Source organism: Lasioglossum baleicum, chromosome 2, assembly GCF_051020765.1.
Source record: "Lasioglossum baleicum chromosome 2, iyLasBale1, whole genome shotgun sequence".
NCBI classification, from domain to species: Eukaryota; Metazoa; Arthropoda; class Insecta; order Hymenoptera; family Halictidae; genus Lasioglossum; species Lasioglossum baleicum.
This window is the reverse complement of record NC_134930.1, coordinates 9,822,621-9,847,318: the sequence shown is the minus strand read 5'-3', so window position 1 is coordinate 9,847,318 and position 24,698 is coordinate 9,822,621. Positions and strand designations below refer to the sequence as shown.

The 24,698-nt window shown below is 37.4% G+C and overlaps 1 protein-coding gene across 13 annotated transcripts; it reads left to right on the top strand.

Moving 5' to 3' along the window:
• Positions 1-182: 182 nt before the first annotated feature.
• Cpsf6 (cleavage and polyadenylation specificity factor subunit 6) lies at positions 183-20,823 on the top strand. Of its 13 annotated transcripts, none has more exons than XM_076438315.1 (12): positions 183-390; positions 1,791-2,015; positions 2,088-2,315; positions 2,696-3,172; positions 4,412-4,456; positions 4,881-5,007; positions 5,364-5,477; positions 6,584-6,867; positions 6,956-7,253; positions 8,322-8,586; positions 12,282-12,362; positions 18,048-20,823. In XM_076438315.1, the coding sequence occupies exons 1-12, from the start codon at positions 334-336 to the stop codon at positions 18,154-18,156; spliced, it is 2,310 nt and encodes a 769-aa protein (XP_076294430.1). In that variant the 5' UTR covers positions 183-333; the 3' UTR covers positions 18,157-20,823. The 13 variants fall into 13 exon arrangements, with proteins under 13 accessions (XP_076294430.1, XP_076294376.1, XP_076294440.1 ...); XM_076438261.1 differs by lacking the exon at positions 18,048-20,823 and adding an exon at positions 14,398-14,684 and having other exon boundaries at positions 6,584-6,808; positions 6,924-7,253; XM_076438325.1 differs by lacking the exon at positions 18,048-20,823 and adding an exon at positions 14,146-14,541.
• The last annotated feature ends 3,875 nt before the right edge of the window (positions 20,824-24,698 follow it).

Genomic DNA, 24,698 nt, shown 5'->3' with positions numbered 1-24,698 from the left:
TGAATGAACGAATTCACTTTTCTGACGTTATAACAACTGTACAATTCTTAAATTTCACACTTCAAATCTCGCGCCTATTTGCAGTGTTACCGCAGCGGAGTTCGTGCATGCGTACTAGAAATAAGTGATTGAAAAAGGGTTTCGCATCTATAGTGCGGGAATCGGGATAACTTATCGCCGAAACAAGAGGGGCAAGATGGCGCAGTGACGTCACGTCCGTTCATCGGTCGAAACGTAACGTAATTCGCTAACACGTTTTCTCCTATAGACAAGATCGTGGGCCCTTTAGGCTTGGCGGCTTCGTCAAATGCAGTGAGCGTCGGTGTACGTAAAATGGCGGACGGTGACATTGATTTGTACGCCGACGATCTCGAGCAAGATTTCGCGCAGGTAATTCGATTTTCTAATTGTTAATAAACCGACACGCGATTGGCACGCGTGACCGTGGATCGACCGGTCCCGTGAAAAATTCTTCGAACTGTGAGAAAAAGCGCTGATAGCTGAGCGGGGTGTCCGGCGTCATGGAGGAGAGACGGTAACGATTGCGAGCGGCGCCCTTGTTATCCTCCTCTTCGGTTTCGCGTTCTGTGTCTCTGTTCTGTTCGGGACCAAGTAGCCTGTCGCGTTCGATCAGCCACGGTCAACGAACGTTCCCCGATATTTCGTTGTTCCGAGCCATATAGTGTGCCACGGGATTCGAAGTCGTGCGCGTTCGCGCTCGCATGAGGAAAAACTCGAACCGAATACGTGTTATAATACAGATACATACACGGCGAGCAAATCAAAATGGTGTTAGCGGTAAGGCGAATGTCGTGCAGTAGTGTTTCTCTTCCGCTTCGTTCGACGATACATTTTAGCTCTCACTGAAATCTCTTTTCTAACTGTTCGCAAAAGACGTGTCTTTTTCACGAACTCGACGATGGCGTTCGAAATAGTGTTTCGGAGACGGATGGACGCCAAGCACAGAACGCCAGTGAAAACGCTTGCACGGAATGTAACATGGAAACTGTGTTCCCAATGAAAATTTTTAACGGCTCACTGTTTTTCGATCGAAAAATTCGCTCGTTACCGATCATTGAAAATATTCCTGATTATTTAGTTTGTAGCATCAATGGGTGAAATAAATCAATTCTGAACTGTTCGATACGAAAATTTCAGTTTCCATGAAACATTGATATATACTTACTGTATTTTTATTTACACGCAGCTCGGTGTCCGATACTCGAAACGCTATTTCGAATACCCGTAGAGTGTGTAATATTTAGTTGAATCAATATTTCTTCACGTTATTCTTCTAATCGTTTTATTTAGAATTCGAGAAGTTTGAGTTTTTGTAGTTAATCGTCGGATTTATTTTTAGAGATTCTTTTACATGCTTCACATCCTTTTTAATCTGTTAATCAAAAATACGTGTTTAGTATTGATGTGGTTTACGTCGAAGCAGGATGGCTAGTCACCCTTTGGTTCTTTCGGTAAGAACACTGTGTTTCGCACGGCATTTACCCTGGAACCGTATAGGAATAATATTTCTAACTTATCGAAAATTTAACATAATTCTTTGAAAATACGCGATAACTATGGATGTGACGATATTGGAGCAATGGCTTGATAACACATTCCTTGTAAACGTTTTACTCTGAATGTTTATAATACTATCTCAGCTTGGTTTCAGCTTGAAATTCAGTATTTCTGGTTAACAGATTAAATTACTGGTTCACTTTATAAAACATGTCTGGTAATCGTTTTATGTATTATCGCCTCATGATTGTATTCTTAACGATTTCTTGCAGGATGAGTTTGCTGGCGACGGCGTTGATTTGTACGATGACGTGATAGCAGCTCCTGCAGGCGGAAATGGTGGTGTCTCTACAGGTAACAGTGGAGACGGCGGAGGAGATACTACATCGCCGAACGAAGAAACAAATGGCAGTGCTCCGTATCACCAACTTGGGAATAACATTCAGCCAAATCAAATTGGAAGACGTCATCAATTATATGTTGGAAACTTAACTTGGGTATGCGATTTGAGAACATTCATTTCTTCTGCTTTGTTTCTATTCTTATCAGGAAATTTTTCTATGTTACAGTGGACAAGTGATCAAGACATCACAGATGCAGTACAAAGTATTGGCGTGTCTGATTTCGTGGAAGTGAAATTCTTCGAGAATCGGGCGAACGGACAATCCAAAGGATTCTGCGTGATATCTCTGGGTTCGGAACAAAGCATGAGGATATGCATGGAAAGACTGCCCAAGAAAGAGTTGCACGGACAGAACCCAGTAGTAACGTTACCTACCAAACAAGCGCTGAACCAAGTAAGTTTCTCTGTTAGAAAAAAATACCGAACAGAACCACACTAAGCGATGCGTAAAGGGAGAAGAATTTACCGTTCCAGCTGATTAAGGGAGTCAACTCGTTTTTCCAGGACTGCAAGGGTCCGGGGTGTGCCTTCTCATTTCTCAATAATGAAAACATGGGGTTTTTCGGTATAGTCAAAAGTGCTAGATAAAAGATCAATCTAGGCCGCGATCGCCCTCAAAAGTTCTATTTTTAAATATTGAAAAAGGACCTTTCTTTAGCGCTTTTCACTACCGAAAATCCCCATTGCATTATTGAGAAATGAGAAGGAGCATCCCGCACCCTTCCAATCCTGGAAACGAGTTTACCCCCTAAAACGAATTTCTTGTGTTCTCAGTTCGAGTCTCAATGCAAAACACGTCCAGCTCCGGCACCTCAGCAAAGTCAAAGTCAGCGATCGCATAATCCACATCAGCATCAGCCACCGATGCCACCTCATCAACAGCATCCACAGCATCCTCAACACCCTCATCATTCGCAACAAAATCACGGCCCCAGGATGATGATGGGTCCTCCGCAAGGTGTGAGACCGCAAAGAATGCCACCTCCAGGTATGGGTCCTCCAGGTCCTGGTGGACCTGGTCAACAAGGTCCACCGCGCATACATGGTCCACCAATGGGTCCTGGACCTGGACCGCATCATCCCCTGCCTGGTCATCCTAATCAAGGTCCACCGCCTCCTGGATATCAACAAGGACCATGGAATGGTCCTAGACCCAACGGTCCACCTGGACCACCTAGAGGTCCGAGTGGTGGTCCGCCACAGCAAGGACCTCCTGGACCAGGTCCTGGCCAACATAGACCACCAGGAATGGTATGTATGGTAGCCTCTGCTTTAAAAAACGTTCATTGTTCCTTATAATTTATCATTGATTAACAATTACACTGTCCAACAGCCAAAAAGGATTTCGATTCTCACTATACAATTCTAATAGAGTTTTTTGCGCTCATTTCGAATCTGTCCTTAATTTTTCTCCTAGACGCACAGTTTTGGAGAAATTTGAGCTTAAAAAAATAAGACATATTTTTCAACTTTGAACAAATATTGTGATGTTATTATAAAAGGTATTGAATTGATCTTTACGGCAAAAGATTCCTTAGACTTTCCCGAATATAGTGATATCCAATATTAATACATTATGATTGTTTAAACATGTTTAAATAATCACTAAAGGCGGAGAGACGCCACTTTTGCACCAATTTTTCAGGATATTTTTCAATTTATCTAAAAAAATAAGGGTCCAGCGGAAAATCGAACTATACCACGCGATAGAGCAGACTTTTGTCTTGAGAAACCACTATTTCAAGTTTGCATGGTCTACGTTTTTTTCCAACCAGAAAGCAAAATATCTTCGCCTGTTCTAGTGGTAAGCGCCACTGGCAGTAACTCATGTCGGGCGAAGATATTTTGCTTTCTGGTTCGGTAAAAACGTCGACGTTTCAAACTTCAAACGGGGGGTTTTTCAAGACAAAAGTCTGCTCTATCGCGTGGTATAGTTCGATTTTCTGCTGGACCCTTATTTTGTCAGATAAATTCAAAAATATCGTTAAAAATTGGTGCAAAAGTGGTGTCCTCCGTCTTTAATGATCGTTTAAACATGTTTAAACAATCATAATGTATTAATATTGGATATCACTGTATTCGGGAAAGTCTAAGGAATCTTTTGCCGTAAAGATCAATTCAATATCTTTTATAATAACATCACAATATTTGTTCAAAGTTGAAAAATATGTCATTTCTTCAAACTCAAATTTCTCAAAAAATGTGCGTCTGGGAGAAAAATTAAGGAAATATTCGGAATCAGCGCAAAAAAACTCTATAAGAATTGCATAGTGAGAATCGAAATCCCAAAAAAATGTTGAAATATTGTTGGACCGTGTTATTTATGCTGATTATATTATCGAGCAACTAGAAGGTTGTTCTGTGCCATTAGCTTTGTGCAGGAATCAACATAAATATTTCTAACATATGTTCTATAAACCGTTGGTTAATTATCGTACATGTTACAAGAATATTTTCTGCACTTACATGTCTTACTCTTCGCGTAAACAGAGTTGCACTAGAGACCTTTCAGAAGCCAGTTACCATATGCCACAGGTAACGCAGTGTATTGTTTCTCTTTCTGCTTTTCTCACGTTGTAAGACTTTTTTTATCTCCTACATTCAACTCTTTTGAATCATTCAGGATGTTTCGAAAGCATTCGTTGAACTCGGATCGAATAAAGGTGCATGAGACACATATAACATGAAAAGCTTGGAAGGTCGATGTTATTTCATTTCCATTAACTTCACCTGGACAGTGAAAAGGTTTTAACCGGTTAAATAACTGGCTCTGATACATAGTATTAGATCTAGCATTTAGGCTCCCCTTTAGCTACTTGAATTCGCGAACAGAAATTCAGGAGGCATTCTGATTTTTCTTGTTTCGTTCCGTAAATAAGAATACCGCCTACTTTTGAACATAGAACGTGATCTTTAGTGGAACAACGAATTGAATTTCTGTCTCCTTGTGTCTCTTCAGCAATTTCACGGTGGTCCACCTGGTCCACCTGGTCAAGGACCTCCACGTGGCCCACCTGGACATCCTGGTGGACCTCCAGGTGATCCGAGAGGTGCCCAGCCACGCCCCGAATGGAATCGACCACCAGGTTCGTGATCTTTTCCCCACCTCGTTCACAGACAACATACTGAAACATCTTGAACGTGAATACTCTGTTCTATTCCGTCATGTCATATATATTATGATCTTTTCAAGTTCTTCTTTTTTCGTAGTATGTAGTATGCATGATAGAATAGATGCGTGATAATAATTGTAATATCGTGGCAAATTGTGTACTCTCTGCGTTCAAAAAGCATCGAACGATGCGAAATGAATAAAGAAAACACGACACAGACACAATATGAACATTAAGTAAGCTACTCGAATTAAGTGTGTGATAAATCACCGTCCAACGAAGCTGCCTATGAAAGAACGTTCCACTTACGTATTATTCAATGTGCATAGGGATGCATCACGGGCCTCAGGGACCACCAGGTTTCCCTCAACATCAACATATGCAAGGCCCGCAACCTGGTCAAGGCCCACCACAGAGAGGACCTCCTCCAGGTTCGATGGGTGGTGAGAAAATTTCGGATGTTCATTGGATATTAACAATATATAATAATACCGTGTTTTATGTTACCACACCTTCCACACGATAATGCATGATATTGAGGGAAATTTCCGTGCTTAGGAGTATGAAGGTACAAGGTGTTTCAGACAGTGATAACATGGAAAATAATCTTAGTTTTCATGTTATCGTCCGAGAGAATCATTTTAATACCCGAATTCACGAGGTATATCGATCGACGGGGACTCTGCAGGTTGTCCCAAAAATGTTCTGCTTGAAAGGGATGATTCCAGAGGTCGTCCGAAGTAATCTCTCTTCCTTCTCCAAAATTTCCTTCCTTCTCCTGTACTCTGATTGGTCCGGGGAACATTTTCGTAAAGGTAAAAGTTACCACTCCTTTCGAGAAAGTAAATTTTTGGGACACCCTGTATTTTTGAAGATTAATTCGGCATCGTGGTATTGTGCAAGCATATCCTACAGCAAGACAGCATACGCTATCCAGTGCACTAAGGGGTTAGCTTGGTTTAGGATAATAATTTTAATCGAGAGACTGTACAGCTGTTTTTCCTTTTAAACCCCGCATGAGTTTTGGAACACGTTTAAGTCTAACAAACGAATATATTCAAGTTACACAAGCCCATTTTAATGAAACCTTTACACGAGAAGTAGTTCTCAGAAAAATATTCGACACATGTTCTTTTTTATCGGCCATCGACAAGATTCGACAATTTTTTTCCTCGAGTTTGATCAAACACGTATCTGTGATCTACGAATAAAAACTACTGAAAGTATTATACGAGATGTTCTATCAGTTTTATATCGATCATATTAAGAAAATCATATATAAAATGGAAATATTTCAGACCAGAAGAAAAATTCGGTTTTCCACTTGGAATAGAATATTGTCACGTCTCGTGTGTAAGTACGTGTCGAACAGTTTTTAAAAAACTAACGTTCGCGAATTGCGTCGCTAAAATCGGCTAGTGTAACTCGAATATGTTCCCAAACATGTTTTCTCATCGGGCCGGACTGCCTTTTCTTAACAGTGAATGTAAACCGCAGTATTCTCTGCGAGCTTGCTGTACGGTTGCAAGCTAACATAGATATTGATCAGGAATGTTGCCAGGTCCAGGAGGACCACCGCCGGGACACGGAGGACCGCCTCAAGGTCCTCCACAAGGACCTCCGGCGCCGCACGTTAATCCTGCGTTCTTCCCGCAAGGACCACCTCATCAGCATCCAGGACAGCATCCTCCAGGCCCTCCTGGTCCACCTCACGGACCTCCGCATGGTCCACCGCATGGCCCACCTCATGGTCCCCCTCATGGACCTCCTCACGGTCAGCCTCATGGTCCACCTCACGTACCACCTCACGGTTACGGGCCACCTGCGACACAAGTATAATTTAGTTTATACGTTTTTCATTAATATAGGTGTCTTCTGTTGAACATTAGTTACCATGATGAAATCCGACAAACATTTGCAGCCACCTTACGGTGCGCCAGGACCCGATCATCGTCCTGAAGGACCACCACCGCTTACGGAACAAGAGTTCGAGGAAATAATGACCAGAAACAGAACAGTATCCTCGTCTGCGATTGGTCGAGCAGTGTCAGACGCCGCTGCGGGAGAATATGCGAGCGCCATCGAGACTCTGGTCACTGCTATCTCATTGATAAAACAGTCCAAGGTCGCTGCCGATGACAGATGCAAGATTCTGATCAGCTCTCTGCAAGATACACTACGCGGCGTTGAAACCAAGAGCTACGGGTCTGCGCGAAGAGGTAAGCTTCTGTGATTCCTTCCAATTAGCGATGATGTAGAGGGTGAACCACGAATCGTGACCAGTAGCGATTACTCTGTTATTAGCAGTCCGATCGAAAATCTTTTTATCAAGTACTAGAGGGGAGTTGTTGCTCGCTCGCTTCGCGAGTAGGGTTGTTGTAGCTCGCTCGCTTTGCGAGCTCACGAGAGGGTTAGTGATACGCATTTTATTTGGAACTTCCCAACAGACGTCGATAATGTAAATTTCTATTGAAATATTGATTAAAAGCTGCGACGTTCTATTGAAATATTGATTAAAAGCTACGACGTTCGTTTTTTTTTGTTGTATTGAAATATGATTCTAAAAGCACTTTTAGTTTTTCCCGAATTTTCCATTTTTCCGTAATACTTTTCCAATTTTTCTTATCCTATAACCTAGTTCAGAATAATACGAACATTTTAAAAAAAGAATTAGCCAAATCGGTCCAGCCGTTCTCAAGTGATGCGTTTACCAACGAACAGCATTTGATTTTTATTTATATAGATAGAAGAAGAAGATAGCATAGTTTCAAGAGAGAATAAAAGATTGATTAAGTTTTAACTTGGTACGATTCGAAGACTTCGTACACTTCGAAGAGTCGAAACTTCAGGAAAGTAACAGCCCTGATAAAAAGATGTTCGATCGAACTGCTAATAACAGAGTAATCTCTACTTGTCACGATTCGTGGTTCACCTATTCGTGGTTTACAATGAAAATATTTGATTATATCAGTTATACAGTTAACAATTCAATTCTTAATATAACCAGAGTTTATTAGAAGCGTACGATAAATGCAACTTTGGTTGAATTTTTCTGAAACATCTGATCGTGAATGTCTAACAAGGAAATATGATTGACTTGCTTCGTAACAAAAGTTCGAAAATGAAAGAGAGGGAAGTACACTTAGGTCCTACTTCCCTCTCTTTATCCGAATTCATTGATTTTTTGATGCTGTACGACTGTGCCTAGCCTATTGCGTTTAGCTAAGCAGTGCTAGGATGTTTGACGAGTGTATTAGAATATTCTAACGTTGTTTTGGTGGTTGCAGAACGGTCTCGTTCTCGCGATAGAGAGCGCAGTCACAGAAGGAGACGCGAGAGATCGAGAAGCCGTGACAGGGAATACAGAGAGAGAAGCAGAGATAGGGACAGGGAACGGGACAGAGAGCGTGATCGCGAGAGGGAAAGGGATCGTGATCGTGACAGGGAACGTTATTACAGCGAAGCATATCCACGGGAACGATCACGAAGCAGGGAGAGGGATCGTGAACGCGAAAGAGATCGCGAGTATAGAGAGCGAAGCAGAGAAGAAAGGTAAGCTCAACACAATTCTCCTCACATTATACTTCAATTTTTATTCACTGTGACAACAAACTGAACTGATGTGTCTTGTCATATATTATGAATAGACTGCGGATGTTTATGCATTTTCCAATTTTTCTAGACAAATTCTAATCAATTGGGATCAGATCAAATCGTATTCTCTGTAGATCTAAAACAAAGAAAAATTCTACGAAACTCTATCGAATTTTATATTCCAGCCGTTTTGAACATTTTCGTAAACCACGAATAACATAAAGACCTGCAGTCTAATTATGAATAATACGCGCGTGTCACACAACAGAACTCGTGTTTTCTTGAAATAGTCGTTCACGTTTGTACACGTAATTTGTATATTATTACTATTAATTATTATATTTATTATTATTATTATTATTATAAACAGTACACTGAAAAGCATCGCGTGCCGTTAATACAATATCGTTAGCACAACGATACACACTGTTCCCGGTAACGTAAGCTTGTCTCGCTGGGAGAAAGTTTCTTTTTTCACAGAGCAATTATCTTGTGTAATTAATTCGGTGTCCAGCGAGGATTCGAGTTAATTAAGTATAACCATAGGCGAATGGGCGATAAAGAATGCATTAATCTGTTCTGCGAGTTTTTAGACTGCTGACTGGAATTTATTGTAAAACTTTCGTTGATGCAGAGTTGGGCAATATATATATAATATATTGTAGTTAACTGATTCTGAATGAAATTTTTGATAATCAATTTCGCAGGTTCGTAATCTTAACTGAAACAGATGTTAACTCACCAATTGGATTAACGTGTAAATTGTTTGATCATCGATTGGATTCATAAAATCATTTTTACTATTAAATCAATTCAAATACACTTATCATATTAGTTGACGATATTCATTGCGACTAATTTTTGTTACCAGCGATAAGCATTAATCGATAAAATCAATGAATTAAAAATGTTGACTGATGCCCAACTGTGTGATGATGTTTATTTATCAATTCGAGAAAAAATTTTGAACAATTGTCGTCGAACGTGTCAGGATCATTGTCTCGTCAGCATTTGTTGTAATTCTGTAATTGCTGTATTACTACCATCTATATTGCTTCATTATTGAAAATAGATTAACAAAAGATTACAGACAAGGATCGTAGATAATTTTTACAGTCTCGTCAACATAATTTATAAGACACCTGTAATTTGTGGTTCAGTATACATTACGATTTAAAGTTATATATGAAATTAATTAACCCTTTCACTGTCGCATCATTTTCAAAAAAGAAAATAGACCGGAATATAAATTATTTCGAATTTTTAATGTAGCCACGTTTAGAGAACAATTTCGATCTTAAAGAACAGTAACAGGGTTAAACGAGAACAAATTTATAATTCGACATATTAATTGCTACTTAATGACAATGATCATACGAAGTTTCTCGCGAAGTTTTGTAATTTAACGTCTTCTCACGTGTCTCAAAATTCAATTATCTTTTATATATTGCTTGAAGTAAAGATAAAGGTACGTTAAGATCGAAATGGTACACAACCTAGCAATTAATGTGTTCAATAATCATGTTCTTTGTGTTTACTATCATGACAATGTGAGTATTAATTAATTAAAGACGAGGAATCGACCTCATTTAAAAAACTGTCGGTCAGATATCACGATTTAGGTGCTCTGCGCTATTATTAGCTAAACTATCGATATTGAAATTTAAACAAATCAATGATTTCCATTTTTATAGTCTTTTCAAATTTGCTTGGACGTAACATCTCTTTCGTAAATGATTCTTATTATAGTTAACTATCGGCAACAAAGACAAGGAGGTTTTTTTACAGTACTCAATGAAGTCATATACCTATGCTAGTACATACTGCGATCTCAGCTTTTACATAAAACACTGTTCTAGGAAGATTATATATATAATGATAATTATACTAATGTATCTAGAACTATACAGCTGGAATAAGAATATTCACTTTGCGAATTGTAAATTTTCCAGTGTTGAACAAATTTTACTACGAAAAACTAAAAAGTAAGATTCTAATTTTAGTCGATTCGTTTATTACCCAGAAATATTCAGTATAAGCAAACAGAAAAGCTGTCTTTTGAATATTAGATACGATTCTGAAGTTTGCGAATTATAAATTTGATAGCGGAGAGCTGATCACAAAATTTTCCTACAAGACTAAAAAGAGTATGATTTTGATTTTAATCTGGATTCGTTTGTTATCTAGAAATATTCCGTATAAGCAAATGAAATTTGTCTTTTGAATATCAAATATGATTTTTCTATCGGAGCTTAGTAATTAATACATGCATCAGATACAAAGTAGGAGAAAATTAAGCGTGCTACAGTGATAAAGAAAGAGGAGACGCGTGTCAGCACACTTACTTTATACTGTATATCTGAGAAAGAAACGAATTTCGTTACAATTATATAGTATCTGAAATGTGTATGTGAGTGCACTCGATATCGCAAAATGTTCTCTGAATTTTACATTGATTTGCATCAATAAAAGGTTAATGGGCGAAGCTGTGTAACATAGTCTTCCTGATGCGTTAACTGTTTATTTAATCGAACAAACTGAGAGTTCAAACGAATTGTAGCTTCTTCAAGATATATGCACATATATAATATCTCTGTCGTTTTTCTCTTTTGTTTCCTCCTGTATGATTCTAATTTCTTTCTCAAGATCAGAACTCGGTAAATGTGTAAAACCATCATGTGAACATGCAATTTCTCGCACGAATACTCTACTTGATATTTCTTAAAATGCTTCGGTACAGTGATCGATCAATGTATTTACAGTACAATGAAAATTAATTGTTTAGTTTATGAACTGCTCGCGCGGTTAGCAGGCTCTTCGTTGGATAAAATAATGGAAACAGTCTTATATATTATATAAATAATTATTTTGGGAGAATTTAATGTTTAATGAAAGATCGCAATTTTTCTAATTTCAATAATCTTAAGAACACGACGAGTTTCCATTACTTTTCCATTAGATTTTTATTTCGTTTACGAGGAGCAGTTCGTAAATTAATGATTAATTCTTGTACATTGAAAACCGACAATGTGTGTTCGACGAAATATGTGAAAGAAAATCATTATAACTTCCAACATTATTGATATGATGTGTAATTATCATTCGGTGAGGATATACAATTATGTTTTCTGCTTGAAAGCAATGTGTACGGAACAATAATTCAGGGAAAACATAATTCTATTGCACTTCGATCATACAGATACGACTCGTTTATTAATTATACAGTTCTTACATCATGGTAGTATATGTATAAACATTTTATCACAATGGGATTATTAATCCTGGAACTATACAGACGCATATCAGATATTGATAATTTATATTATACATTATATATGTTGTACTGATTTATATCGCAGTATAGATGGACGAAAGTATAGTTTCAGGTTTAATGAAATTACATAAAATATATACATGACAAGGTTTCTTGCGCAAGTGTGTACAGTTGCACTTGCGTAGAACCGTTAATTGTAATTTATATTTATTAATTAGCATAAACACGCTGATAGTAGAAAGTGTGCGGTCACACAATCGTAGACTCGTAAGACAGAGACAACAAAATTGAATATTTTCTTGTTTTAACTTAAAAGCAACGTACTAAGCCTCTGGGTAACAGTATAAGTCCATAACGAAGTGTATGCATTTTCCATTAGTACGACACGTCAGTCAGCCAGGCCAAGAGTAAAAGAAGAACCGCCAGAGACGCCTCCCGTCTCGTCTTCCAAGGCGTCTAGGTAATTTATACTTTTTTTCCATTAAAGTGAATGCATGTAGTATTTCTCGAAACAGACGAAAAAAATATGTTCTGTCCGTTGTTCGATGCAAAAGAGGTTCAAACAGTGCAACGAACGCTCGGTCACCCGTGCCGGGCCTATCTGGACCCAAGTTACAAGTTACCATTTAAAGAAATCTCTTCGAATGTCTACCAAACTGTTGGCAATGTGAAAAATGTTCCAAATAAAAGTTGTGTGGTGTTACGAGGAATGCATAATTGGACGCAAGTATTTTTTAGTCAACTCTTCATTCAATCTACTGCAATCAATTTCATTTAAAACAATACAGTTGACCTCCATACGTCCTTCCAATATTTGCGTCAAATGATGTACCCTTTGAAACCATTCAACTTTCATTTACAATATTCTTTTATATTTCCAACAGTTCCAGAAATATATAATAAATTTTATGATTTCGGCACAAGGTTCGATCATTTATATATTTTTTTTTAAATGTTTCGCCATCCATGATAAAGGTGAATTCTTCTCGATCGAAAATTAAATATATAATAAATTTTCGATCGAGAAGAATTCACCAGTTTCAGAAATATTCGAAGGGATTGATTTGAAAGTGGCATACATTCTTGTTTGGCTGTCAATTTATATATATTTACTAAATAGAAAAATTGTGAAATTTTCAACAGTTCAAAAATACAATATCTATATATGGGTCAATATTGACCCGCCACGGGTCTCCGAGGGTCAACTGTTAAGCTTCGATGATAAAGGTTCGGTTACGAGGGATACTTACGAAAGTAGATAGAGAAAGGGAAGTGGTTCAGTGTTCAAGTAGCTACTCTATTGTTGTTACAAAGATGAAACATAAATAATTGTATTGTAATGGTATGGAGAAGATTGATCGATCGAGTAATTAGTTTGTTTATTCCAGTCCCTATTTGCATCGTACAGTTTGATCGTTTAGGTGCCAATATACAGGGTGTTTCATGAACCTAGAACCAACGTATCGTTGTCGTTTTTTAATGGCGTAAAAGGGTTTTCAAAGAAGAAGTCTCGAGAGAACAAATGTTGTTACGAAACGGACTCCTTTTTCACACTGATTTTTCAATGTTTCAGGGTCATACGTGCGTTTCAATGAAATTAGTTAGTGGCAAATTGCATCTTGAAAATTGTACGATTTCATTAAAAATAAAAAAGGTAACGGTAATGTAAGAGTATGACCCAGAAAAATTCTTTTCATCGCGATATTTTCCATCCCGGAATGAATATTTTTTACGCCATTAAAAACAAGAAAAATATTTTGCGTTCCAGTTCCAACTGATCCACCCCATATATAGTACATTATAGAGAACTTTTCGAGTATTAATATTATAAAAATTGTCTTTCACGTATGATACATTTGATTAACTTTCAAACGAATTGAATTTCGATTACTCTGCCCCTGGCGAAAAGCGATTATCCTAAGTAATGTACAAAAAAAAGAAATGGAACGAAATAGTTGATCAATTAGCATTAAGCACTTTTTAAAATTACATGTGTATTTACAACTCAAAAAGATCTTTGCTCAAAAATAATGTTTCTATGTTTAATGTAACATTCTCGTCCACGACAAAACTGTATCGTCCAATATTAAATAGACAGAGTACGCAAGAGAAAAATTTAAAAATATGTATATGCTCGATAGTGATTTTATTATTATTGATGATTTCTCACTTTTTGCCAGGGGTAGCCAAATTCCTACCGTGCTACACTCGTCTTCAACCCTATACTCTAACCGGTCGTACAGTTCCACAAACAAAGAGGAGTACAAGCTATTAAAAAAAAGAAAAAAAGAATAAAACGAACTTGTATACAGAGAGAGAGACAGAGAGAGGGAGAGAGTTGTCGCACAAGGGAGCTTAGCGTAACGATAAGATAATTCAATGTTGTACATCTTAATGACAAAAAAAAAGTAAATAAACCAAAAAAAAGCAAAACAAACAAAAACAAACTGGTACCACCGTTAAAGTAAGATAATTGGCTGACGTGACTTGTGTAGGTATTATGACGATCGCTACAGAGAGCGTGAACGAGACAGAGATCGAGAACGAGAATCAAGCCGCAGACCATCGGAGAGAGAACGAGAACCGGAACGTGAACGGGAACGAGAACGGGAAAGAGATCGCCGCGACGAACGTGGAGACTCCTCGCATCGTTCGAGACATTAAAGAACAACAAACAGACAAAATATAAAGATAGAGACAGAGAGAGAGAGCAAATGATAGAGAGAGAGAATGAGAGAGGGGAGGACTTCACAGCGAAAGCGAAGAGGAACATCAAGACACGGTAGAGTGAGCTAGTCGGGGACATCTCATCGTTTTGTTCCTTTGCGAAGACTTCTGGGACGAAAACAGACCCAAGAGGACACGCGTTTTTCCTGTTCAACATTGGATCTCTGAATATCTTAACACTTTCCTGATCAATGATCATTCCTGATCAAGACCACTAGACGATTCTCTCTTCAACGTTCTGCGACTCCTTGTGTCTGCATTAAAATTTAGCTCGATTGTAGTTTGTTCACGGAGAGGCTGAAATGCGTTCACTTCGAATTATAGTCTTTCGACAATTCAGTTATATCAACATAGAGGGTCCTAATCGTTCAATCAGCAGCACGTTGACTTGTGAGCTTTATCACCGAGCAATTTGTTCGAGATGTATGTGACCTTGGTTCGTTATGATACTTCGTCGACTTATAATTTGACATTTTGAAAAGTATACATCTTCGAATTCGAAAATAATGAAATGATTTTACGGTGTCCGGAATATGTAATCAATTTGTTAACGCTGCCACGATTGCGTACCCCTTTAACGAAAGAACAGCTCGATATCTACGAAACGGTGATTTCAATCTTGTTCAATTATCTTTTCAGTGGCGAAAGTGAAAACAGTCACGATCACAATATTTAATGAAACTTAAACATCGACTTACGTTACCTTCGCATTGAAAAGAATGCGAACCAATCAGCAGAAAAGTGGATTTTTAAGTTTAACACACGGTCGATGTGCTGACAAAAAATCTTGATCCTAAACTAACAGGAAAGTGTTAAGCCAACCGCGAGAGTTTTACCAAAAATGGATTCTCATGTATATACACGTATGTGTATATGTCATGTGTATAGACATGTATGCGTATATATTTACATATACGTTGTAGAATTTTACGCGCGTACGTTTCATTTTAAAGTCGTTACTTTCTTGATCCTCTCTTTTTAATGCAGCGTAGGCATACGTGTATGTATGCCCAAGAATATATACAAAGAATATATACATCTATATAAAATATATATATGTATGTATATCTTTATGTAACGTTCCCAGATGAGACTCGGTTTAGTTTTTTCTCGAGGGGTATACACGAGATAAAACCTGTTCTAATTACACAGAAACAAAAATGCAGAGAAAGAGAGAGATGAACTGTGTGACAAAAGCCTCTGGGCACACGGGGATGGTTTTGTTTTCACGGGAGTCGTGTTCAGTTGCGGTTTACAGAGAAGCTGAAAATACGTTGGAGCTGTCTGTTGGCCTCCGGGAAGAACGAAGACGACTTCTCTCCCTTACGTTGCGGACTCGACGAACACTTCTGAAGCTCTGCGACGAACGCAAGATTGTATCTCAATAATATATATATATATATATATATAACATATATATATACACACACATATATATATATACGCTTTCAAAAAATGATCAAATATACGTGATAAACGTGTCTTTAATTTATTCGTCAGTACACACAATCTCCTGATATTCAAAGAATGTTATTTTTGTTTTTGTGCCAGACACACTTGTCCTAAACGTTGATCGAAAAGGTGAAACCGTATTCTTTCGACTCCCTGATTATATTTGTTTATGTAAACGTTCCTCGTGGCGATTGGGAGTCGAAAGATCACAGGGTTATTCTGTTGGTGACAATATGTTTTTGTGATATATGTAGTACGCGCTAGAAAGTCTCCTGCGATCGGGAAACTAATTTGTTGAGAATGTCAATTTTTAGTTGAACGAGTCTGTGGAATTCTTTGTTGAGCTGGGCTTGTTCTGATCTACGGTGAATTTAATAATATTTATTTTGCGTTGTCTCTAGACTGCAAATTTTACATGTACTTAAATGTAAATGTTTGATTAACGCTTTTATCCGATTTTAACTTCTTCGGGAAATTCTCGACAAATTTTTCGTTCGGCTATAATCTATCTCGAAATTACTTCTGGCAAATTAGTTTCCATTCCAACTCTGTCACCACCTGTTTAATGCCTGTTTCAAACGTCGTCCAACACTATTGTGAAAGCGTAGAATGTTCATTTGAACGGTGTCTAACTCACTAGCAGCTCCTGCATCATTTGCAGAAAACAGTTTCTCTCCTTAATCCTCTTGCGATCAAGATTTTAATACAGTGTTGTAACTAGTTCACCGATTCCTGTGTGCTAAACTTTTGTAAATTATACGGGGTGAATCACTCGAACTGTACCACCCGTTTTTTGATGTTTTGATATTCTTCAGCTTTTGTATTACGACTTAAGAGAGTATTGAATTTTGAGTAAAAATATATCAACCCCTAGCACATATCAGTAATGTAAAATAATAAACATTTGAGTATAAAATGAAAAAAATCACACAGAATGGAAATATTCTAGATCAGAAGAAATGTTTAACTTTCCTGTTAAAAGTAGTTCCGAGTGCAAAAGGTTAAGGTAGAACGGGTAATTAAAAATAGTAATTACGATTAATCTCTACCAGCTTTTGTTCGAAACATTTTTTCATGCAACGAGTAGGTTGCGAGTAAATTCAGACGGTACAGTTAAGTGAGTCAGTATTATAAGAATCGACTCCGGAGACATACAGTCAGCAGTCTAGTTACAGCACGACCATTGTATCAAATTGAATTACATGCGAATTGTATGTAGCATTTAAAATAGCAGTCCTTGATCACAGGGGTATTAAACGTTAATTACACTGACGCGACAGCATAACTCTTTCATGTCCTAGTTGACAGAGCATGGCATTTACGATCTTCATCCCTCAGGATCTCCCTCCAATTTCGGAAACCACCCCCCCCCCTTTTACGTTATTTATTATAATTTAATGATCGAAATGCCGTCGAGTGAGAACAGTACAACTGTAACCAAAACCAGCACACATGAAAGAGTTATGAAATGTTCGCAAAAGGAGAGACTGCCATAAAAAGAAAGCACTTGAACACGAACGGTTTCGCCTTTCGATGGGACCTTTTATCATATATTTTTACAAAAAGAAAAACTCAACGACTCTGCTCTGTGAGATTATACGCTGTACATATAATTGAACTCCTATTGTATCGGACGATCGTTGCCAAGCTGAACCCTTTACGGTCCACTTTTGTCCACGATTATCGTTCTGCGAGTGAGAGAGAGATAAAGCGAGAGAGTGAGAGAAAGAGAGCATCTTGAACAACGAGAGTCACGCGTTGAACATATATTTCTTGAGAAAGAGAGAGAGAGAGAGAAAGAGAGACACAATCTCTTTTCTGCGACTCTGTAACACGCACTGATTTATTATGATTTGTATGTGTGAACGTGTTTCCGTTTGGATTTTTTTCTTCTTTTTTTTTTCTTTGTGTGGAACTTTCCGCAGTTGGAGAGAGATTTTTTTTAATACGTCGGATCATTTTCTAGAGACTATGAGAAGGGAAGAGGATCGCAAAGGGCTGAGCGTCCGGTACCTTTTAACAAGTACCAGGAAACGGACGAGGAACACTCACAGAGCACGGTACAGGATAGTTAATCCTGGTCCCAAAGAAAATCGAAGGAGAATCCCGAGAGAAAGAGAGAGAGCGAGAGAGAGAAAGCTTTTTTATAGTTATATAACTTCGACGAGTATCGTCGGTTTGCATGATCGGGAACGATATATGTTTCTCTATGTGCCATTCTAAATATAGTGAAAACTAGAGCTCTTACTAAACGGGTATCCGAATACTCGCACAGTACTTGATAAAATTAGAAAGCTCCAAGTATACGCTACTTTATTTATCAATTTTTTACAAGCATTTCTGAAGGAGTCTCTTCTAACACGTTCGCTACCACCATTTTGTTTCGATGCTCATCTTCTTCGCAGTCGGAACGATTTTAAACCGAGAACAAAATGTTTCTTCCGACGTAGAATATTTCCATTCTATTTATATGATTTCTTCATTTTATGCGTATATCACTGATGCAATTAAAGGTCCTTGCAGACTATGCCGACACGGCGGCTACCTGCACCGCGCCGCTGTGTATTACAATGGGGATGCGGCGGGTCGTCGGTACGGCCTAGTATCCGCATCCCCATTGAAATACAGGGGAGAGACCCAAAACGGCCTAGCGGTCCGTTGCAGGTAGCCGCCGTGTCGGTATAGTCTGCAAAGACCTTTACTCGTACAATACTTAAATATTTAGTGATGTATATACTAAATATAAAAAATTTTTAGTGGCGCCGGAGAGTCGCCACTCGAGTGCTAAGAGTTGAAACAATAGCTTAGCGAAGAAAACTCATGGAGAATATTATGCTCATTCTTTTTTGACTAGATTTATTTAATCTATGAGGTGGTAGCGAACATGTTACACACATTAGTCTTTCTGGCGTTCCTTCGAGGTTCATGTGGTTCAGCTCTTTCACGAATTCTTCAAACTGGAAAACCGCAAGAGGTCTGTCGATGAGGATACTTTAGAAATTTATGATGTTTGCTAAAGAACCAGGTCCTGAGGAATTTCAATACTGAAAATGAACTGGTTAAGTGACGTACAGACTTCACCCTCGGCATCATCATCTTCCCCTGAGCCCTGATCGTCTATTTTCTCTACGTTTCCTTCCGTTGACACATTTTCTCCTGCGGTAGGTTCTCTCATGATCAATCGATGTCTCGGCTGTTTAATATCTTCCCGAATCGTCAGTATATCATATCTTGTACGTTAGATCATCAATAGACTGCGGATCATTATGCAAAATAAAAATGTAACAGGAGTAAAATTCTTACTTGAATATTTCACCTACTTATTTTTGTCATGAATGCATAAAATCCGCGCTCTAATCACTCGGTAGGGTTGAAATGCCATTTGAAAGTACTCGAATGAGTAACCGAGTACTCGATTCTTGATTTGATCGATTATCCAAATACTCGAATATATTCTTGGTGTTACATCGAGTCGATATTTGAGTACTCGGATACTTAAGTACGGGTACCCGTGATCCGAATAATCGTAAGAGCCCTAGTTGAGACACTATACGGGTTAGCGATAAGACCTACGCCGCTTTTTAGCATGGCCAAACTCGTAGTCCAATTGTTTCAGTTATTCTGCATTTAATCCTTTGCGATTCCGTGTCTTTTTTTGTCTGTCTTCGTTTTAGACTTCGTTTCGAAACGATCGATCAGTATATTTCTTCGGTTAATCATTTTATCTTGTATACATTTAACGATCACTCGAAGCTTTTCTTATTAAGTGAAATATAGACTGAGGACATTTGTGCAAACTTTATGGCTCCATTCACGGGCTGTACGACGACTCACGCGTTTACAAAGAGATTTTTATGAGACGTTAATTTATGCGCTTGTCTCTAACATTTTATTTGCCGAAAGTCTGTTAAACAAATTTTCAAAGAGGACGCTTAACGCTATAATTTTACGGACCACTGAAAGTTTGACATTACTTTATAAAAATAATGAGAATACGCGTCTATCCAAATTTTTAAACCATTATTTATATTAATTGACAAAGTCTAGCGACGATAATCAGACTTTGGATTTTTACACCGAGTTTCTCACTCAATTTTAAATACTCTAACGCAAAATGTTTCTTTAAGTAACTAACAAAAATGTCCTACCATAGAAATATTATTAAAAATCCACAGTCTGCTAATCATTTACAACGTGATTTTCAAACAGTACGTCATCAAAGTATCTAAAACAATGTTCTCCATTTTAAAAACACGATTGTGCAGATATTCTGCAACAGCTCGTTTACGTTTAAAATTGCTGAAAGAACAATGGGGGATCGCAAAGGATTTGGCTGAAGTATTCTTTCGCTCCGAAAAAGAGTCATTAAAAAGAAAAAAGCACAGTGCAGTAATCGATTCACCAGAGTACAATGACGTTCATTTCTCTCGGCTAAACCATTCGGAACGACAATTCGACTATAAGCGTAGTTTTAGGCGAATCGAATGTACACGTAGTCTTAAAAGCCCTTTTTGTACAAAGCTCGAAGAACTTCGTTTCCGATTCTTTTTTGATCTTTTCATGTTACTTTCGTACGGTATAGTCTTGTGGGCTTGAACGAGCTTTAATTTCTCCAACGAGTTTTCCATCTCTGAACACCCGGACGATCGAGGCAATTAACGATCAAACCTTATATTTATAATATAAACAAAAAGAACTGCATCGTACCTTCAAAAAAAAAAGAAAGAAACAAACAAAAATCTTGTCTCATAGTTTCAAATGTACCATATTATCTTTCTGCGTGCTGGCAGCAATTGTGCATTCAAAACGCAGCTGATATAATAATCGATGCTCGAGAATGTGCGTTCGACTTTTTAAACAATTGATTTTGTAGCGAATTTATCGAACGATTTCGATAATTGCGTTTTGAATGAATAATTCGAGTATTTATATCAACACATCTTTCTCATTGAGAGTCTAAAAAGCCACGAGAACTCCTTTATACCTGTAGCTTTATTTTTTAATCATTTATATATATATATATATATATATATATATATATATTTAACAGCACACATGACTTTTTTAGGGATTGTATTTCGTTCGCGTGCTTATAGAATATTTCACAAAAGCAGAGAGAACAAAGGATTATTATATAATTTTACGGATACAGTGGGAGAGGGATAAAAACAGGAACCGTTCCTGGAAAGATCAATACAGAACAACAAAAAAGAAGCGCTTTCTATAACTGAATAGTGTTACAAATAGGATTTAGTTTAGCATAATAATCCACAAAGAAAAAAGACACGTGCGTCGAGGGAAATCTTAGCAAAGAGTCGGGAGACAGTTGTTAGTACTTGATTGTTTTCTAAGTTGATTAAGTACACGAGAGAAAAGAAAACGCAGAACAGGTCTTTCACTATTTAAGTACTCTTCACATTCCATTTAGAGACACCAATTATTCGAGAGACCAATGCAACTAGGAATATAGATAAGTGAAACGAAAAGAACTGTAAAGAAGCATTGCGTCAGCACTAACTAAACGATATATTTAATTATTAGCGTATTAGATCAATTGTCGAATGTGCAACTTATCAGAAGTGTTAAAAATGGAAAAAAAGAGAAATTTAGTGCTCGAAACGCATACCGGAAGCAAAGCAGCTGATATTATCTCACTTTTACGAACTTTCAATGGCACGAAGGAATTATATACTTTTTTAATACTACGAAAATTTTTAAAAACTAAGTAGTACAAGCAAAAAAGAAACGAAACGAGAAAACGGTTACGTGTAAGTTATGAATTCTCTTCTGTGATCTCACAAAGCATATTAAGGTATCGAGCGATTTTCAATGTATATATTGCAAGCCGAGTGTCGAAAAAAAGATAGTGAGATAGTCGTCGAGTATACATTGTTTTTTTGTGATCTTTTCTTTTTTTTTTATTAAGTACAGAACTGAGAGAAATTTGACGAAGAGTTCTAGAAACATTTTTCTGTCTATTGTAATTTGCCATGAAGCGTGAAGCGTCACGATGCATCATGCTGTGTTTAATTTAGAGATCGTTTGATGGTCGCCCGTTACGATCGTTTTTCGTTATCTTCTCTTATGCATAGCATGTTTTTGTATCCTCTTTAAACGAAAAATTAGAAATTACCTGGAGAGCTATGTATGGAGTCGAGGGGTAAGTGTAATTGAATACAGCTTTAAGTGACTCTCACCATAGACCCATCTGTTTTCTGTATTATATTTTGATTAGACAAGTCTGCGACGATTTTAGACGAAGCAATCGAGCAGCAAATTTTGTTCTTATATATCTCATTCTCCCGGTCCTTCCAAGTCTAGTCTATAGTTATAGATAATTGTCTTAATTGTGTAAGTCCAAAAACAGTACCACCGCTAACATGTTGACCGTCGAAAATCGCAATTGTAGTCGACACTACTATAATGATTAGACTGCGGATCTTTATGCATTTATGAAGAAATTGGTTGGGTGAAATATAAATCAGTAAAGCGGATTAGAAAAATTTTAGAATATCGTATAATGTTCTTTTTAATGTAGCAAAGTGATTAAGGGATGAAATAAATTTTTGTTTTATTTATTTGTTTTATTAACATTTTTATTTTGCATAAAAATCCGCAATCTAATAATGATTTCCTTTTCGCGATTAACATGTTGGCGACCACGATCTCTCGAAAGTGTCAAACCAACGAATGTTCAAATTTCGTCCGACAGCGATGACTGGAAAACTATCGTAGATTAGACGTTCAGAAATTTGAGCATCGTGTCGTAACAATAATTTTACGAATGCCATGTGTCTTTATAATATCAAAATTCCATCGCTTTGTATCCGTGCGGATTTGAAAGAAAAGTTCGCCGTCTGTGCTTCTGTTGAAGGAAGTAGACATTTTTATTCGAATTAAACGGATAATTATCGATCGATCATTAATTAAATTTAACTTGAATCAGTTTTGTAGCGTGCTCGATTGTAGTGGATACTTCAGTGAACGATTCTACGAGTCGAAATAAGACGATTTTAAAGAATAAAGAAATCGCGTCGGAGGTTTCGTTTTTAAATTATCGACGATTGAAGATCGACCAATGGGAGCGCGCGAGACTCGAAGACCCAACTTACGGGCGCTTCCATTGGCGGGACCTGAACGGTCGATAATTTGAAAACAAAGTCTCACGCAATTTGATCGTTCTTTATATTTTCACTCGTAAAATCGCCTGCCTAAAGTAGATACTCGCCTAATCGAACACCCGGTACTCGGTAGTGAAACTATGCGAAGCTTTAATGCAATATATTCTAGCAAAAGTAATTCCATATCTATGAAAGATCTTGTTTTATACAGTGAAAGAAAACGATAGTCGATATTTTCTATCGTTAGGTTCGTTACCATTGTATTGCATCAAACTAAGAGCTATAAATTAATCGAAGTTGTAAAACTTTGTAATAGATGTAAGTCTCATGCGACAGAAAAGAAAAAAGGCTGTTACTTGTCTAGTCGATCACGATCGCTGGTTAAAAATCAATTAAACTTGCAGTTTCTGCGTGATAAACGAATGTTACCAAACAAACTCGCATTCATTTATAGTGGTTCGAAAAAACGTTCGACGATATACATTTCGTACGATTCGGTATGGAACGGATTCGATATAGAACAAACTTATGCAGATTGAGGCGACACTAATCGATTTTTCAAAATTTCCTTTCAAAGACTTGTAAATAGACCTACGCGTACAGAGAAGAATTTATTCATATGCGGTATTATAGAGTAGAATAATAAAAGCTGCACGAATACTTTGTTCTCACACTGTATATCGCACGGTGAACGAATTTTTTATTTAATTTTATTAACAGGATTGTATAGATAGTGGATTCAATATTCTCTAAATTAATCTCGAACAATAATAATTGAAGTAAAGCAGTAGTGTCCATGCAGACAATTTAAATGACTATGATGGGGCGAGGTTATGTGACCTTATAGCACCCTCTCTGTTTGTCAACAAACGGATTTTATTTGTTCAAGGTTACTTCAGAGATGGACACGATTTGTTCGAAAGATTCGCTGTTGTTACACGTTTGTTTATCGTTCAAACTTTCTCGAAGACAGTAGCATATCCCATAAAAAGCTCTTCATTGCTAGCCGAGTCTGAAATAGATAATATATAACTAGACTGCGGATCTTTATGCAAAACAAAAATTCTCTTCGTCACGTACAAGATGCAGGAACCATATTAAAATTTCTTCCTATCATTAACAATTGTAATAAATTAAAAATAACATATGGATTTCCTTGTTTCAAATTACATTCACCGATTTTTGTCATAAATGCATCAAATCCGCAGTCTAATAACAACAGACCCAAAATAATTAATAGTTCCCATATTGTTACGGTCTCTAGCAATACTAATAAGTTATTTTCACGGTCGAGCAACTTCGACCTTCCCGAATGATTTTATAATTGCCACAATTGATACTGAATGCATGTGGCCAACAATAATGATTCGTATGAACACTCAATTGACTTACACAACTGACGCTTGATCGTATTTTATTATTTTCCGTTTTGAATTATTCCCCGTAAATTGAGTATTCGTATCGATCGAGTCCTTTGAAAGGATCAACGATTACTT